The sequence below is a fragment of the Anarhichas minor genome, unplaced genomic scaffold (genome assembly GCF_050575085.1).
Source record: "Anarhichas minor isolate MPS153535 unplaced genomic scaffold, ASM5057508v1 ptg000045l, whole genome shotgun sequence".
Lineage (NCBI taxonomy): Eukaryota > Metazoa > Chordata > Actinopteri > Perciformes > Anarhichadidae > Anarhichas > Anarhichas minor.
This window is the reverse complement of record NW_027466491.1, coordinates 7,785,079-7,802,976: the sequence shown is the minus strand read 5'-3', so window position 1 is coordinate 7,802,976 and position 17,898 is coordinate 7,785,079. Positions and strand designations below refer to the sequence as shown.

Genomic DNA, 17,898 nt, shown 5'->3' with positions numbered 1-17,898 from the left:
TCTACGACTGATTCTCTCCGCTGGCGATCGATGAGGTCAGTCCAGTACCTGTGGAAGCTGTCCACCATTTTGAGGTGCACCCTCAGGTCCTTCTTGGTGAGGTGGTCCAGCATGCGTGCGTCCACCAGGCACTCCATGAAGTAGCTGCGGTACTGAGGTAGTCCTAGACTGGGCAGCCACTCGTTCCCTATCCACTCATGGTTCATGTCGCCATAAGCTAGGGTCTGATGGAAACGACTTGAGTCAGCACACTGATGCTTTTACTGGATACATGTTCATGCTGTAAGATTGAACCTAGTAACAAATACTGCAGCTGCACACAAACAATACTTAAAATGCAACTGGCAAGACTGGCTGTCTTGAAAATGGTACAAGATTGCCTTTTAGCGCTCTCTGTACTGCAGGTTCTGAAGTCAGAGTTAAAGCACAATGTGTGCGATGCATGTTTGGAAGCAGTAGCTTCAGAATAAAGCCTTAGAATGAGGTAATATTCCTGCTATGAGTCCTGTAAAATGGGGTGATGGTACTTATGGAGTTATCCAGTTATTTATTCTACTAACTAAAATGCAATGATCACAATGTACATAATGAAAAATCTACATGACCACAGCTTGAAATAGCCTCACAACGATGTAGAAGTTAAAACACGGCACATCAGATCTCTAGAGTTCTCAGACTCGCCGATGTTCAGACCTGCAGAAGCTAAATGCTGTTACTGTAGAGATCTGGTGCGTTGTGAGTTTTGGGTGGCGTTACTAGAAATAAGCAGTGTAGCATTGATGATTCATGAACTTTCACAATGGAAATGAACCGAGTCAAACTCCAGCACCTTCACTGAGCCATCATCAGCAACAAAGCATGCCTCCTCCATCAGTCACCAACCAGGTGTCTCTACATTCAACCCCTCGGATAGCCGCGCTCACACCCAGACGCACATGACTGACGGAGAGAGGAAATGGGCGACGGCGAAGGACACAAGGGGACTGACCGTTTTGGAAGGGGCCGCCATGGTCTCCATCTCCTCATGGGTCAACCATACATTGCCTGACGCCTACAAGGGGCGGAGCCCGAGAGACAGAGCAGCAGCAGCAGCAGCAGGGTTGGTAGTAGAGGTCCGGTAGGAGGGGCAAGCAGTGTTAAAGAAGAAGAGCAGCACCACTGTAAGCCAATAGTGTTATAGCATCACAGTCAGATCATGAACTGGCCCCCAAACCCGCCAGGGGTGAAAGGGCAAACGAAGAGGACAAAGACACAACACGGTACAGCACAGGACGTCCCGGTTTAGGCACACAGTACAAATAACAGACGGCTGCCATGCACGACAAGAAGAACAAATAAATTAGTACCATAGACACCAACAGAGACACAAACACCACATTACTCCTCCCTCTACATCTATATTCTACCAGTAAAGGGTCAGTTCACTCAAACCACAGGAAAGACACTTCTCTCAGGTGTTATCTAACCTGCAGTGAGTAGTCAATGGGGACTATTTCTTTGGTAGAAAGTAGTTCCGATCAAAACAGTGCACTTAATTCCAATGGGGTGGAGGCAGAAATCTCAGCAAATATAGCTCCAAAAACATCACAACTAACGTTTTTGTGATTTGTGTGAATCGACCCTTTATTCTGAGCCACTGTAGCAACAGTTCTGCATCCACAGCGACTGCATCCATGACTCCTAACGATGGAGGACTTCATTTTACCTCCCTCAACTTTCTGCTCGACATACACGCCAAACCACATTCACAAGGTCAATTCACCCCTCTCTGTTAAATGTGGGTGGTTTTAAATGCGTCAAAGCTTTTGGGGGGGGAAGGGGTTGTGATCGCGTGGTGATTTTATGAGGTGTGGAGGTTTGTGCTGAGTGGTAGATGAGAGGGTGCGGTAAAGGGGGAACAGGGGTGAGAGCATAAAAAGAGTACCACTGGTGTTATTCTACGATGGGAGAAGACAGAAAAAGTGCAAGAGCTCATGGGTTATGACTACTGCATGCATAGATAGTCCTGTGTGGAGACTACAAACACAGACTTTAATGAATATCCTCAGATGGGTTTGTGTAACGGTTGCACACCTTCTCATGTCGGCATGATGTATGGTCTGCATTGTTTGTGCACGTGTACCTTTAGTATATAAAGCGTATTAGTCCTTGCTCTGCGGAGCAGCACGGCCCTTAGAGACAACAGGGAGCTATGAAAGCGACTGTGGTGTGGAATAACTGGAGAGCTAAATCACAGTACACACCGGAGCGATGTTCTACAAACCATCACTGACTCCCACCGTAATACTCACTCACTTATCACGGAGGCTGCAGGATGTAAAATGTGCTTGGGCGGCTCTGAGTGTTACTGTGTCGCTCGTGTGTGGAGGCGTTGTGCATGAAAGCAGAGAGAGGACAGTTATACAAACATTTGTCAGGGCTGATCTGGAGGCGGACATTATTTTTAAAGAAGTAATTCGGGCTAATATTAGCAGAATGAAGTGATGTTAAACAGGACAGGAGTGTTCGCTTTTTGGCGAGAGTTATATGAGAAGATTAATGTTACTGTTCCATGTGAAGCTGGAGCGAGCAGCCTGTTAGCTTGGTGTAGCATAAAGACTAGAAACAGCTAGTCTGGCTCTGCCCAATGGTATAAAATCTGCATACCAGCACTTATAAATAATTAACATGTTCATAACCAGCCATAAAATCACAAATTGTAATTCTTTGTTTTTTGTGGTGGTTGTATTCGGATGTTTCCCCGTCTCCAGTCGTTGTGCTAAGCTAACAGGCTGCAGGTTATTCCAGCTTCATATTAAACAGACAGATATTAAAGTGTCTCTGATCTAGATGTAGTTTTTTAACTAATTTAACTAATACAATTGTTTTCCTGGTTCCTTCTCTTCCATTTACTCATAATCACTTCTTCCTCTTGATTAGCTCAACAAATGCTCGTACAACTGAACTCCCGGCCTGCGTCCACGTTCCCATACGTTCTGTACAACTCACGGTTCTGGAGGTGGGCGGTGCAGAGGGGCTGGTGAGGGAGACCATCTCCTGGATGGCCAGGCGGAGTTTGAGGCGGTGCAGAGGGTTGCTGATACCGATCTCCCTCTGGATCTCGGTGTCGGATAGGGCCGACATGATGGCTCCGCTCTTCACGTTGGCGCGGCACGCCGCCACGTACCAGGCCGGCATTCCCAACCACAGCTTTGCCACGAGGAGAGGAGAGGAGAGGAGAGGAGAGGAGAGGAGACAAACAAGCACGGGATGTTGAGTTTGGATTGAAAGTAGAAGTAGCTCTTTCCCTCTGAATATCTGGTTGTCCATCTTAAAACACCGTGGACATGATTTGGTTTATTTAACTCTATATTTGTGTCAAGAAACAGTTTTTATTCCACCAAAATATTAAAAATACTTTTTTTCCAGTCGCCATTGCAGCGTCTTCATCATTCATTTAGTCCCTTGATAGTCAACATGCTTCACAGGATTTTCAATCTTGCCTCTTCAAGGCCTTTTGTTCAATAACTACCAGCAGACTATTAATAACTGGAGCATTGAGGTCTGGCCTGTTGGGAGTCATGACTTGACTGGTGGCTGTACATCCACTGAACATCAGGGGGCAGCAGTGTTTCTACAGTTTGTGTTCAGTTAGTCCAACAATACAAGTCAAGGGGAACCGAGCCAGTGATTCATCATACATTTTAAAAGGTATTGTTTTGGTTTATCAATGTTTTTGTTACTTATATTAAACTAACAATATAAAAAAAGTTACAATTATTATATATTAAATGGCTTGTTTTATGAAGTCAAAGATGTGTAACAGTGAATATGTGATGTCAAACTTCATCACATGCATGCATGGTAAACATTAAGGTAAACGGGACTTTATTTAGTCTGAATTCTGAGTATTCTGCATGTTATTTAAAGACAAACATGGTAAACTGTGGGGTACATGTAGGACAAGTCAACAGGAAGCTTCTGAGCAGGAAAAGTAAAGCTCTTCGGTCTTTACATGCACCTTTAGTACCTTGCAGGTATGTTCATTTGCAATGGAAAATCACCTGTTAGAGATCAACAAACAAACTTCTTACCTCCAGCCAGGCTACAACGGTGGGACCGTCCCATTGGGCGAAAGGTAAACCCTTTCTCCTGGCCTCCTCCAACAGCTCGTGTCTGAGGGCGGGGACAGAGGAGACCTTGTATGAACACATACAAGGTCACTTGCACATCATAACAAACACACATTTTCTCCCGTCCGTTACAACACCACACCCGTATAAGCTCTCTCACATGCTCACTGCTGCACACAAATCCCTGCAGTCACAGCGTCGCGTCTGTGTGCGTGAACAGGACCGTGTGTGTGTGTGTGTGTGTGTATAATACATGAGAGGAGAGTACTCAAACACATTTTTATCTCCCGGTGTTGTAAAGGGCCGTGTTTTATCATTCATCTCTGTGCTGCCATTGAGCGGCGCAGACAAGCGCACAACTGTAGCTACACTCAAACACACATGGGCTTTATATTCCTGAACTCAAGAGGGGATTCACTCACTACATCCATCCCCCGATCCCCAAACCCGTTAACATTCTCCTCGTCGTACGCCTACAGTATTTATCATCTTAAATTCACTGCTCGTAGAAACTAGGACCAGCCCTGTGTGCCAACATGTTTTAACCCTGTCGGTTTCATGGTAGGGACATCAGTAACTCATTCAAATACCTGTAACTCGATGATCAATCCAACTCAGAAGTTTGGCATAATTAATTCTCGCTGGAGCCCTAATATTATAACGTATTTAGGTAACCATTGTGTAAATATCTGATTAAAATAACACATTTAGAGGATTGCACATCCTTGGTGGAGATACTATACAGGGCTGGTCAATATATTGATATTATATTAATAACGAGACTAGAGATCGTAATATGACACAAGTGTTGCCGTTTCCTGGTTTTGAAGGCTGCGTTATAATAAATGGATACAGATTTCTGAACTTACCAAACTGTTCTATTATTGCCTGAAGCCAGTTAGTCATTATATCCACCTTAGTGGTGATTAGCAGATTATTATTAGCATTGTGTGAATATTTAGTAAAAGCCCCAACAACCAACTCTGCAATATTGCTATCGAGGTGTTTGCTCAAATACAACAGCACACTGATCCACCTGGGAGGCACCGAGCGACAGTGGACCTGGACACTACGCTGCTCATCTAAGCACAATTGTCCAACTGATCCCAGTTCAGAATCTATTCTGCTGAGATTGTTCTTTTGTTGATGCAGTGCTTGAATCATGCAGCGGGGTATTTTTAAAAGTAGCTTTTCATCACATTGTCTGGGCTGCGCTCCATGTTTTTTTTTTTTGTTGTTGTTGTTGTTGTTGTTGTTGTTGAGCAGGTGTTGAACGTGAAACCTAAGAGGGCTGAGTGGTGTTTTTGTTTTGCCTCACTCAGAGCGATGTGAATTATCGACAAGAGAGCAGAGTGTATTCAGGGCTCTGCATTGAGCACAGAGCTATCTGCATTGTGCCGAATCCTCCCACACTCGGCCAGACATGGAGAACTTAGGCACACACACTCGTACTCACACCCACACGCCAAAAAACAACGCCGTTCTTATTCTATTTGGGGAACACATTTCATGACAGAAACTCGGAATCAACAACGCTTTCCCCGAGTGTGTTGTCAAAGAACTTGACAAATGGAAAAGAGTTTTGCTTATTAACAAACATGAGACATGTAGCACTCGGAGCGTTGAAGGCCTCAGTACAGTGAAAGGGCACTTAAACACAGCATACAAGCCTACAGGTGATGGGGGGGGAAATGTGTTCGTCCAAACACAACCAGGTACAATCACTGTCTCATCTATCCAGCACATGAAGAGATAGCTCATGTTGTATTTTGTTATGTTCAGGTCAGGTCTAATGCATGGAGGAATACAGCCACTGAACATAGCTGGGGAAAGGGAAGTAAGGAAACAGTTATGACAAATCATACAAACAAAAAGAACATTTCCCATAACCAGATATTACAGCTGGTTATTTCACACAGATAGAGAGAGAGAGAGAGACACGTATAAGGAGAGGAAGACATTCCAGGTTTGAAAATTGGGCCCCAGTTTTAGCGGCGGCACATTCTCTGTCCAGCCAGGGATGCAGCTGCCATTGAACTGTGAAAGAGGGGGGAAGAAACGTCTTCAGATGGTAAATGAAAATAAAAAGAAAGAGAGAGCGCAATGGCGTCGTTAACAGCCATGAGGGGATAGAGAAGACACATATAGATAGATAAGAGACGTCAGCTTTGGCACTGGTCTTTCGGGAGAGGACGCATGGCGGACAGACAGGAGAGATGGCAGACAGGGCAAAATGGCTGAGACAATGGGTCATATCCAGGAGGTCAGTTATACATCCTCACAACTTACCCGCTTTGTTAGAGTCAGAGGATGATGAGAGGGAGAGGAAGGGTAAGAGAGGAGAGAACCAGAGAGCAAAGAAGGGAGAGAAAGAAGAGAGAGAGAGCGACGGGGAGACAAAAGTACACAAATGTTAATGACTCAATAGGCAGTTAAGGGTACGGCTCTGAAGAGAAACACGTGCGCTCTCTCTCACACACACACACACACACACACACACACACACACACACATATATATATCTCACAATGGAGGACATTCGTTTACAGGAGCATCTGTAGACAAGTCAAAAAAATAAAAGTCATCTTCTACAATGCAGTCCTGACCACATCTCGTGCAGCAGAGGGAATGAGAAATGCACTGAAACACAGCAGGACCCCCTCCATGGCCTCACATTCAGATGCTCAGTTACATTCAGATACTTCTCGTTACCTCTTGAGGAAAACAAAAGGAGAAGAGGGGGGGAAAACTGCACAGCGACAATGAGAACCACGGCGGTATTGATCGGTCAAGATGCTGAAATGGAAATAGTGCAGGCAGCTCAGAATGGCATGCAGTGTGGAGGAGGCGCCAAGATGCAAGGTGGTGGTGGTGGTGTGGCCTTAATCCCGGACACCGCTATGAAGAAGTCAGTGCAGTGGAAGAAAAACAACACATTTGTCAACGTACAACAAAGGACACTCTCTATTGACTACATGGGAGGCAAAGTTATTGGTCATGACAACTCGATGTGCACTTCGAGCAAATCACATTCATCATTTGGCACTGGGGCATGGCATATGCACGCGCACACACACTCATTCATTCTGCTCAAAGATTTGCGGGGGTTCCCCTCTTTTCCTGCAGGGCAGAACAAACCCGATGTGACCGAGAGTGTAATCTATGGGTGGTGTGCTGGGAAAGCCATCTATAGCTTCCAAATTGACAAAGTAGCTTTGTGAGATTAATTGGGTTTTCAGCCTGGATCAATAGTCTGACTTTGGCTCTGTGTCTGAATACAGTGGGGCTGATCTCTGCGCCTGGATGCTGATCCAGCTTCTGCTTTTAAAATCGATCCCGCTCTCAGTGTGGGATGTTACGGCGTTGCATACAGTGCAGCCCGTGCTTTCATAGAGGGAGAGGGCTGGAGGTAAAACACAGGAGGTAATAGCCTGCCTGTGTGTCAACGGTCAGATTGGACTATATACTGTAATGTAGCGGTGAAAGGTCTAAAAACATAAAGCTAGAAGACTTCCATACACAATGCTTCACTTAAATATGACCTTAATAAGGCCATTTGTCCACGCAGACACTGTGTATGGGAAGAGCCTACTAAGGGACTACTTGGACGTCTGCTTTGGCGACTTAGTGTTGGTTCTTTTGGACAAAGCTTACTTCTTTTTCAACCTGCGGTCCTTCTCGGCCTGAGTTCCCAGCTTGCTCAGCCCCATGTCCTGGCCCGCCATGTCGTCCATCATGGTCGCTGAGAGAAGAGGAGGAACACGGGGTTATCAGTGATTACAACCTGAAATTAAATTGCAGAGCTGCTTTGCTGGTAAACTAGGCCATTACAAACTTTATTTTAAATTAAAGATGAGAAACGATTCATTCAACGTCGTTCACAACCGACACGATACATGTGATGCATCTGGTTTCTGTCTCAGTATGCATAAACATGGTCTTACATGGTATTACTACAAGTATTAGTGGCAGTAACACCATCCTGAGTTTCAGGTGTCTAAGTGCCCCAAAGAGACATTCCTACCCTGACACAACACAAATCTGGGATGTTGGTATCAAACGAAGTCTGAAGTGAGAGATCATCATCTTGCATCAGTAATGTTGAAACATGTCTCCAGTGCCCACCTTGTGGATCTAACATGACATGTCTGTGTGCCATATGTGCCATCCTGCCCTTCTCCTTCTTGCCAAAAAGCCGTCCGATGGAGGATTTGATGCCCTTCTTCTTCGGATGCTTGTGGAGGGAGTCCTGGCTGCTGGCTACACTGCTCAGCGCGCTGGCCTCCGCCTCCAGAGACGACACGATCCTGTGGACACAAACGCGAGTAAAGCTTCCAGGTACACTTCAGTTTCATGAGATTATTTCTCCAAAAGGTCAGTTTCTTTTTTAGATTTTCATTAGACACCTACCCTCGTGAGTCATTGTGCGAGGAGGCGGGCAGTGTGTGTGTCATTCGGACGCTGCGTGGCGTTGCAGGGGGCGACGTCTCACACTTGATGGTGGCCTTGTCCTCGCGGCCGTCCTCGTCCACCGCCGCTATCTGAGGAGACGAGGGCAGAGAAAGGGACATTAGACCCTCGGAGACTAATAAATCAGGCATCTATAGCAACCTTATCATTCAACTACACCGTGTGTACCTTTCTCCTGTGTTTCCTCAGATCGCTGGGCTGTTGGGCAGAGAAGAGACAAAAGGCCAATCGTCAATATCCCCGTGTTGAAGCAGGGACAACAAACATCTCCACTCTGGTGATAAATTAAAGACTATTGGCTCATTCATATTATCATCATACCCAGTATCAGATCATCAGGTCACAGATCAATACAGAGGAGGGGATTGGAAAATCAAAGCCTCGATGTAAAGGACACACTTCTCTTGTTCTGCAGGATTATAGGGGAATATTTGAATATTTCTGTTTTATCAGTTCTCAAAAACTCTCTTTGATGTGCACATCTGGAGTGTTTGAGCCTCCGGTCAGCGTGGAGAGCGTTCGAGAGGAACTGAGCTGTAAAACATATTACTGTCTATTCTTGGAGGAACTGCAAGCCATCCGCTTTGACATCTGGGTTGCATGATGACAGCTGACGGAGCAAGAGAAGTTTCTGTCACCGCTTTCTCTGCACGCAAATTTAATGCAGCAAGCCTTAAAAGATTCATGTCTTCTCGAGCTATAGGGCTTAACGTGCAGAGATACTCGGGGCTGAACAGCTGGCTCACCTTCAGGTCCTGTGCTTCCTTATTTATTTATACAGAAATGATGGTTACCACTGAACAGCCATCAACATACGGCAGCCTTTGCACGAGAGAGTGAGACATATTCCATATATACGATACGCTCTCTAAAAATAAATCTTAAATTCCTGAGACTAGACACTCAGACTTATACTACAACTCAAATAAAATGTGTGTGACGCGAGGACATCAAATCCCTTATGGCCTAAAAAGACATTTCTGGCCGTCAATCACAGCACCACGGTGGTTTTTGCAATTCGCAGCCTCATAGAAAAACATGTCACATGTCACACTAGCTGCTGCTCTTGTAATAAGACGGTCATCAGTCATTCCGTCTGTGCGATATCTCAGACACCGCTTGTCTGTACGAGTTTGAACCCGGTGACATAACACATCGTGATACCGTGTTCTAGCGTTACAAACACAATCATACCGCTGGACGTGATGGTAAAGGTCACAATATATAATGGGTTGATATCACAGATTTGACCAATTTCATCTTGCATGAGACGTTTTGTGTTCTGGGGTTAAAGGTTTGATGCCACTGCTCAGGTCAGGTTTTGTCTCTTCAAAGAACCCTCATGAAGACCTGCCGCGGTCTAAAATAGTTCTATTTTACAAAGATTTTCTTAACGCCCATCCGCAAAAAAATGGTGGTCTACATGTAATTAAGCAGCTTACCAGTGTCATGACCCCCATGCGCTCCATATCGCGGGCCGGGCTTCGGGGATCAAGTTTGGGGGTGGAGTGTCCGCTGGGCGGGGAGGAGGAGGCCAAGGAGGAGGCGGTGGCTGAGGCGGTGATGGAGGCTCCGTGGTGGTGCATTCGAGCCAGGTTGAGGCCCTCGAGGCTGACACTGGCCACCCGGTTCTCAATCTCCTCCGCCCGCAGCTCCGTCGACTCCTTCTCCTCCTGGATCAGCCTTTACGAGAGGAGAAGGGAGGACACGAGAGGAGAAGTCAGCAGTAAGTGTGCGTCTTCAAGTCACATCGTCATAAAGATTTTACAATAAGCAGCCTATATACAGTGACATATCTGTGATAACTTCCAGCTTGAAAATATGGACTCTTCATCAGCGTCCCTGCTGCAGAGTTTAGTGTTATCTTTGGAGGTGGATTTCTGGAGATTTGCCTCATAAATCCCATTAAATACCTACAGTATAAGGCAAACTAATTAAGGGCCAAAGTGAGAAGATAAAATGACTTAAAGTCAGATCATAAATTGGGTTTAACTTTGTAATTAGCTGAGAGCTCGACTCTTTGCATTCATGATCTCTATCTGCCATCAGATTTTAATGAACTCTTCCTGAAAGAAATGTGACACTGTGTCTATTGATAGGGATGTAAATCACCAAAAGCCATATTAACAACCCTTGAAATTAAGAACTGAATGGAGTCGCGCCCGGGGTTATGAATACTTATCAGCACAAGATAATTACAGCTTTAAAAAGCAAGAGGCAGATCACATTTCCTGCAACATTTAGTGCATACGAGAACAGCGTTTGGCTCACAGACAGGAAGAGCGACCTGCAGACGTGCTGGAAAGACAACTGGATAGTTGTATGAGCAGTATGAGTAGTATCAGAGGTCGTGTATTAAGCCATGTTTTAGGATATAGGAGGACATTCTGAGCGTCTAGAACATAGTGATAAAAAGGGCTTATGGGTGGATTATACGGAATAAAAAGGCAAAGCTTTCCAGGACATGATCTTAAAAACACATCAAGTGCTAACTTGATTTAGAGTCAAACGGATTAGGGACACAATAAGTAAAGGAAGGAAATCAATAGCTCTGGGAATCTGGCCTTTTTATATTTAATTAACACTGCACAGTGTGTCAGGTACCGAATCTCCTTATTGATGGCGTCCAGCTGCTCCTGCAGCATCATGGCCAGAGTTTGTGCATCAGAGTGGCCGCTGGGCGAGAGCAGGTCCATGGAGCTAAACAACGTTTCCCTGTCGTCGTCATCGATGTCGGACATCTCCGTGTCGCTCTCGAAGTGGTGGCCTCCCAGAACCCCGAGCTGCTGCGAGCGCCATTCATGCTCCCCCAGCGACTTAGCCTGCACACAAAGACCGGGACAGAATATGAGGAGCAGATTATAAAACCTTTTCAGATAATCACAGTAACATTTTCTTCTCATGAGGAGGTTATACAGTCCCTGAACTAACTAAAATATAAAGCCGACACTAGCCCCGATATGTTTTGGCAGAGACTGTTGCAGTCTCATCACCAAAATTGCACAAGTATGAGTGACTGAGATCATATCTCAATTTGCAGCTCACCTTGGTTTCATGCAGACCCAGTCTACCTCTCCTCGGTCGCCGGATAACCTTGGCTGAGCGGTAGTGGTCCGACTGGGTTTCAGCCAGAGATCCCAGCGAGAATCGGAGCTCAGTTGACGTGTCCAGATGAGACCTGAGAAACAACTTTCATGAGTAATGTTACACCTCATGTTACCTGGTGTGTGCCTACACTAACACATCTTCTGGGTCACTGATGTTGAAGATGGACAGCATCTTACACAAAGACTTTGCCTGAGCTATGAAGGAGATTACAAATATGGAGTTTAATCAGTCCCTTCACAAAAACATAAGTAGTTATTGTCTATATAAAATCCCTATATATATATATATTTATATATATATATATAAAAACAGATGTATTTCTGATGCAGACACAAATATCTCTCAAGTAACATATTTGGATGTTACATTCCTGCACTTACAAACTGAGTGAACGATCCTAGGTTGTCTGTTAGCATTATATAGCTAAGTTAACTTGTTAGCGACTAGTGTTAAATGCCACATCGCTAACATAGCAAGCATTCATAACTGAAACATATTTAATCATGCACGCCAAGACAGTTATTCCTCGCACTGCTAGACGATATGTTGTGTTCATAGTACCCGCGGGTTTATGATCAACGTTACAGGTGTTTGCAGTAAATCGTAGATAATTACACTGTCGCATCTACGCTCACGTGACTGGCTGAAACGAACGGAGACTTCTGATTGGCTACCAATAATTCCCTGTTCAACAATAAATTTATGAATGTAACCAACATCCCAAATGTTTTTGTGCCAATACTAATAAATACTTTTAAAATGATTACATTTATTTAAAACAAGAGATATGTGTGTGTGCATAAGAAATACATTTGAGAACCATATATTTTATTTGTGGATTTGTTTTGCACTTATATACTTTGTGTGTGCATTGAACATATTTATGTGGACAGGCATCAGGAAATACATTTGTGAATCCTTCTATGTGCATTCAATATTGACTCCATATTGATACAGATCAGACACAACAGAAATGATATGGTAAAGTTGACAGGAATGCAGAGAGTAAACCAATCAAATCTTGTGTTTGGGTACCTCAAGCGTACCTAATAGTCACAATGATGTGGTGTTAAGTGTACTTCTTGAAGGACCAGCGTTCATTATGCATGCCTCTATGGCTGCAAATTGTTTGTCTATGGAGGAGATTAAGGCTGCTACAGTCAACACATCAGAACTGTATTATTAGAACTTCATGCAGCATGAAAAGGAAGCCAGAAAACATCCAAGAATAGATATGGAGAGTTCAGTGGTGCTAGTGTTTCTAACAATAGTGCAGAGCAAATTGTTTCATCGGTGACAGATAAAATAACAGGACTGCTACTGGAGAGAGTATATCTGCTTTCCAGCATTTTATGTGCGTCCTGTTACTTACACAAACTTTGGTTAGATCGGTTATACTTTTATCAAATGTCATCCGATAAAGTAATGGAGACGCTTCCTTGATTATAGCTATGTGAAGAATCTATAAAACATAACGTCTTCTCTTTCTTGAGTCTACTTCTCGACTCTGGGATAGTTTTGAGTCCGAGTCCAAATACTGACGAATGTTTGGACTCAGACCCCATCTTGGTTTCATGCAGTTACTTTATTGTCCGTGTGCTCCAGAACTCCAGTGAACTGAATCCAACTTTAGTTTGGACCCATATCTTAGAAGCACCAGACTGGTTAAAACTTGCCTTTCTTTGTAAATATCGGTTTGTCAATTGAATGGCTAAATCATGCATAATGTATTGCAGATTGTCCCGGGGCAGTAAATAAGTGCAGCAGATGCTAATGTATGTAGCCATGAAGTGTATATTTAAGTTCCCTTTCACAAAATATTCTGCTATAATATGTGTCAAATGGCGCTCATGTTAGATTAATTAACGAGCTACATTTCAGCTGGCAAATTCATCGGTAGCCGGCTAGAAATGAGTCAGTTTTTGTCAATCAAGGACCCATTATTTCAAAGATTAAAAAAAAATAATACAAAAATGTGTTTGGAGTTGTATATATGACCCCTGTTAGCAATAACAAAAAGCTTGAGGGGGATTTCAAAAGTTCAAAGGTCAGTGGCGAATTTCAGGGTCCAGTGTTCTTAAGTCATATATGGCTTCAGTGTTAAAATATAACAGGCCAGCAAAAAACTCATAAAGACAAACCTTAATACACACACACACACACACACACACACACACACACACACACACACACACACACACACACACACACACACACACACACACACACACACACACACACACACACACATCGTACCGTGACAGGGTGGGTTCTGTGAGGGAGCCTGCCCTCAATCTGAATTGGTCCAGCTCGGATCTCAGTTTGTCGATCTCCTCTGCCAGATGTGTCTGGACGAAACAATTTGACAAGATGTCATTACGGGACCGTGCATCGTACAGTGGTCATATTGGTGCACGTCAACACTGTGGAGCTGAGAGCCATCGGGGCTGATTATCATCATATTGCTGTTTGCTATCTAACATCGTGACGCTTTCCCGTGCTTTCCACACTGCTTGTTAAATTCATCCCACTATCATTCCCCATGCGGGTAGTTTATGGATTATTCAGCTGCAGAGTTTTATAAAAAATGAAAATATTGCCCAAAACTAACCTCGTTATTTTTCTATTAAAATGCACGTATTAAAGCGACCTCATCTAAAATGTAGGAGGCTAAAGAAACAGACGTGGTCATCATTTACTGATCTCTGCAACCTACTTTTTCATGGATTGAATCTTCGTACTGTTTTCTGTAACCTTCAGAGTCTTGGATTAATAAATTCTGCAAAAGAGAGGAGAAAAAAAAAGTCAGAGGTGAGAAAATCCACCTCCTCCTGACATTCATTGGACAGAAGTGATGTCGACAGCCAGCTTTTACCTTCTCCTCTAGAGCCGCCATCCTCTCCTTCAGGTGGAGCTGAAGACGCTCGTTGGACTCCGTGAGGAGCCTGTCCACCGTGTCCGAGAGTCGCTTGTTGTGCTCCTCGTTCATCTTTTCTCTCTGTCGAGCCTGGAGGGATTGAAGTACACAATTGAAGAGTTCAAATTCAAAGTTATTTCTACAGACTTTAGAAAATGTGGCCATAAGCCTTTCAAAAATATTTGCAGAAAGAACTACTGGTCAATATTCTTGTGATCCTAACTTGCTGCTTTAAAGGGACGGCACTAAGGAAGCAAGGAATGTCTCGTCTTGGGGTGGATTTTGCAATTACATGTGTTGTTTAAGCGCTGTTGAAGCATAAAGCTGGTAATTTCAGCAAGTTTTGTACCTGGTGAAATCCCTCAATTCCAACAAGATGTTCTCGACTGCATCTCGATGTGAACAACAATGAATGATGATATCTAACTTTACCAATTCAAGGTTCAAATCAGGTTCATATCCTGCTAGACGTGCATATCTAGCAGGAAAAACCTCATTTCATACACTTCTCTCTCCCAAACTGGGTATCTCCTCGAAGATGCTAATGCCATCTATAATAAGTCGTACATCGTTGCATAATTTTTGAGCATTTTACAAATCATTCTATCACCGTAGTGTGTGAAACATTGATTTGGTCCAGTGTCAGTGCTGATAAATCAGACATTGAGTCATCGGTCGCCTCAAGCTGTCATGCTCTTGCAGGAGTGGCCGCCTGGTTAGCGTTGCCTGGCACGACGCCTCCGCGGTGACTCACCCGTAGCAGCTCCTGGTTCTTCTCCTCCAGCTGGCATTCCAAGTGCCTCATTCGCTCCTCAATGCTCCCGTGACGCTCCTCCGCCTACAGATGGATCACAGCATGGACAGGACAAAAAGAAAGGAGCGCGATGATCTGCGTGTTTTGACAGCCAAACAAAGAAAAAGCAGTGGCGACGACACAAGCCAAAGCCTCTACCCCAAAATCAAAGATGGGATGTCTATTGCTTTAAAGCACAACAGGAGAGAGAGCGGGTTGAAACAGAACAGAAGAGTGACAAGGAGAGGGATGGAGAACGAGGCCACCAAAGGACAGAATGAAAGAGGAAGAGAGCTCCTCCAGCACTGCCAAGTATGAGCCCCAGCCAGAAGTGCCATGCAGCTGTCCCATGGTGGCAGAACAGCCAGAGCAGAATCCCAGTAAACACGCTCGCCACAAAACACCAATAAGATAAATGAATGAAATCTGCTCTCTACAGGAACTGGCAGTAGCTGTGATGGCCCGTGGGACTACCTTCCTAAGAATGGAGTTCATGTCTTGGAGTTTAGCTTCCATAACAAAGTGATAATCATCGGGGGAGGAAGAGGAGCTGGAGTCAGACTACGTGGCCGAGTGAGAGAGGAGAGGGACATGTTGAAACGTCATGACACGACACCACGTGCACACAGGTATAGAAACAAATCTAGAGACGAGGGCATCTGTGGGAATGTGTCAACAGTGTGTGTGTTAATGCGTGTGTGTGCGCTCCTACCTTGGTGAGGGCTGCTATCCTCTGGGCCAGTTCAGCCTCTACCTCCGGCAGCGTCTCCGCTTTCCTCATGGTCTGCTGGAGCTTCTGCTCTGCCAGCTCCAGCCTCTCCTGTAGCTGCCTGTTCTTCTCCTCCATCTGTGCACATATACACACACATCAAGGACATTAGCAGGTCGTCGTGCAGAAGATTTAGGAAATAGCGCATTCTGTGAGTTCTCCAATAAAATGTAGTTAAAGTTTCCGTGAGGAACTCCTATATTTAAGTAAACGAGACCATCAGAGAGAGGATTGGCTCTTTCTATATAGTTATTCTTAATGCTTGCGAGGTGAGAGCTCCGTGCTCGGCAGCAGCGTCTCCTCGCTTTGCCTTGCCCATCTGGGAGCCAACACCGACACCACGCTGCTGGAGACCCAGCCTGGTATTTTTTGACCCGCTAGAGGGAAGGGAGGCACGGAAGAACCAGAACCAGGACTGAGCGGGCCAGTCTGTCAGACCCTGCTGCAGTAAAAGGAGAGGTTTTCTAAAAGGGACTCAGGTGCTGGGAAACACTACGGCTTCTGTCCACATGGACCGCCAAAAGACGGTACATCTAGGCAGTTCACAGGATTTGTTTTCTTCCCTGTTCTGGCATATAACAATAATAACATAAAACTGCCTGTGATTGTGAATCATTTTGATGTCAGCAGAGCTTCATCGCCTGGTAGAAAATAGAATCACAGATATCTTTAGTAGGAGGCCCGGCCACTGAAGGCTTTGGCAGCGTGCCTCAAATCTTCTTCACAATAGCACCGTAACAGAGCCAGAGTAGCAGCAGCTCTGCACTCGCCAACAGTGACAGTGGCAACTTTTACACAGCAGATACCGGTAATTGCCCTGATTAGGCATTCAGATGCATTATAAAGATGCAAATCAAACCCAGCAGTGAGGATGTCACCATGTGACTTGTATTTCCCCGTCGCATGTTAAGGCTTCTCCTCCTTGCCTTCCTCGGGGTTCGGATCACTTTTAAGACTCTTAAAGGGGGCTGTCTTGGCAGCCTTTGCCATCAGCGACAGATGCTCTGCTCCCCAAAGCATCGGGTCTGGCAGCTCAATAAGCAATAATTAGACTGGAGAGGGCCAGGGCTGCGTTGTGTGTGTCAGTGATACACCCACTGGTGTCTGAGATGACACTGGGGAAGCATGACAGTGTGTTTTTGTTTGCAACACCCTCCCTAGATGCCCTTCCATCCATCTTCCTTTTTTTTTGTGCATTTTTGCTCGCAATTTTTTTCCCTTCATCCCTTCTGTCGCGATGGCCAAGCCTACAACCCAAAGGCTTTAGAGGTTATTTCTGTACGTTCCGAGGGTGCTTCTGGATGCATCAATTTTGCAGAGTGGTCTCTTAGTCGACTTGGTGCTCATGGTTGGTTGTGTACAAACATAAAGGGGTTAACTTGACTCTGAATGACCAACAACAGCATTTAATGTGTAAGGAATACGTTTTCTTGCAGAGAGTTCGATGTGCAGATTGGTTTTAATGTCTGTACTGTAAATATGCAGCCAGAGCCAGCAGCCAGTTAGCTTAGCTTAGCTTAAATTGCTTGGTGTCTGAGCAACTTTCTTGACAGCAAAGCCAAAGGATGCTTGTGTGTCTCTTGGTGTCAGTGTGCGCTCAGGATTACTTCTGCTCATATTAGTGAGACGCTCCGTCTATCCTCCCAGAGATCAGCCTGTGCACAGGAAAATGTCACTCAATCGTCTATGGCCGGGCAATTTATCTAATTGGCTGCAAAGAATAATCAAA

General features: G+C 44.8%; 1 protein-coding gene across 3 annotated transcripts in view; it reads right to left on the bottom strand.

Annotated features, from left to right (window-relative positions):
• Positions 1 to 17,898, bottom strand: part of ppfia2 (PTPRF interacting protein alpha 2) — a 115,642-nt gene that overhangs the window by 4,395 nt on the left and 93,349 nt on the right. For 2 of the 3 annotated variants that reach the window (XM_076111573.1, XM_076111575.1), the window contains 16 exons: positions 16,113 to 16,247; positions 15,362 to 15,445; positions 14,566 to 14,697; positions 14,407 to 14,469; positions 13,947 to 14,038; positions 11,628 to 11,760; positions 11,187 to 11,404; positions 10,025 to 10,265; positions 8,751 to 8,780; positions 8,523 to 8,653; positions 8,257 to 8,419; positions 7,767 to 7,825; positions 4,074 to 4,155; positions 2,989 to 3,189; positions 989 to 1,051; positions 49 to 257 (listed from right to left, as the gene is read on the bottom strand). In XM_076111573.1, coding sequence (XP_075967688.1) covers positions 49 to 257; positions 989 to 1,051; positions 2,989 to 3,189; positions 4,074 to 4,155; positions 7,767 to 7,825; positions 8,257 to 8,419; positions 8,523 to 8,653; positions 8,751 to 8,780; positions 10,025 to 10,265; positions 11,187 to 11,404; positions 11,628 to 11,760; positions 13,947 to 14,038; positions 14,407 to 14,469; positions 14,566 to 14,697; positions 15,362 to 15,445; positions 16,113 to 16,247 — 2,036 coding nt within the window. Of the gene's footprint in view, positions 1 to 48; positions 258 to 988; positions 1,052 to 2,952; positions 3,190 to 4,073; positions 4,156 to 7,766; positions 7,826 to 8,256; positions 8,420 to 8,522; positions 8,654 to 8,750; positions 8,781 to 10,024; positions 10,266 to 11,186; positions 11,405 to 11,627; positions 11,761 to 13,946; positions 14,039 to 14,406; positions 14,470 to 14,565; positions 14,698 to 15,361; positions 15,446 to 16,112; positions 16,248 to 17,898 lie in introns of all 3 variants that reach the window. The other variant, XM_076111574.1, reaches the window with a different exon arrangement.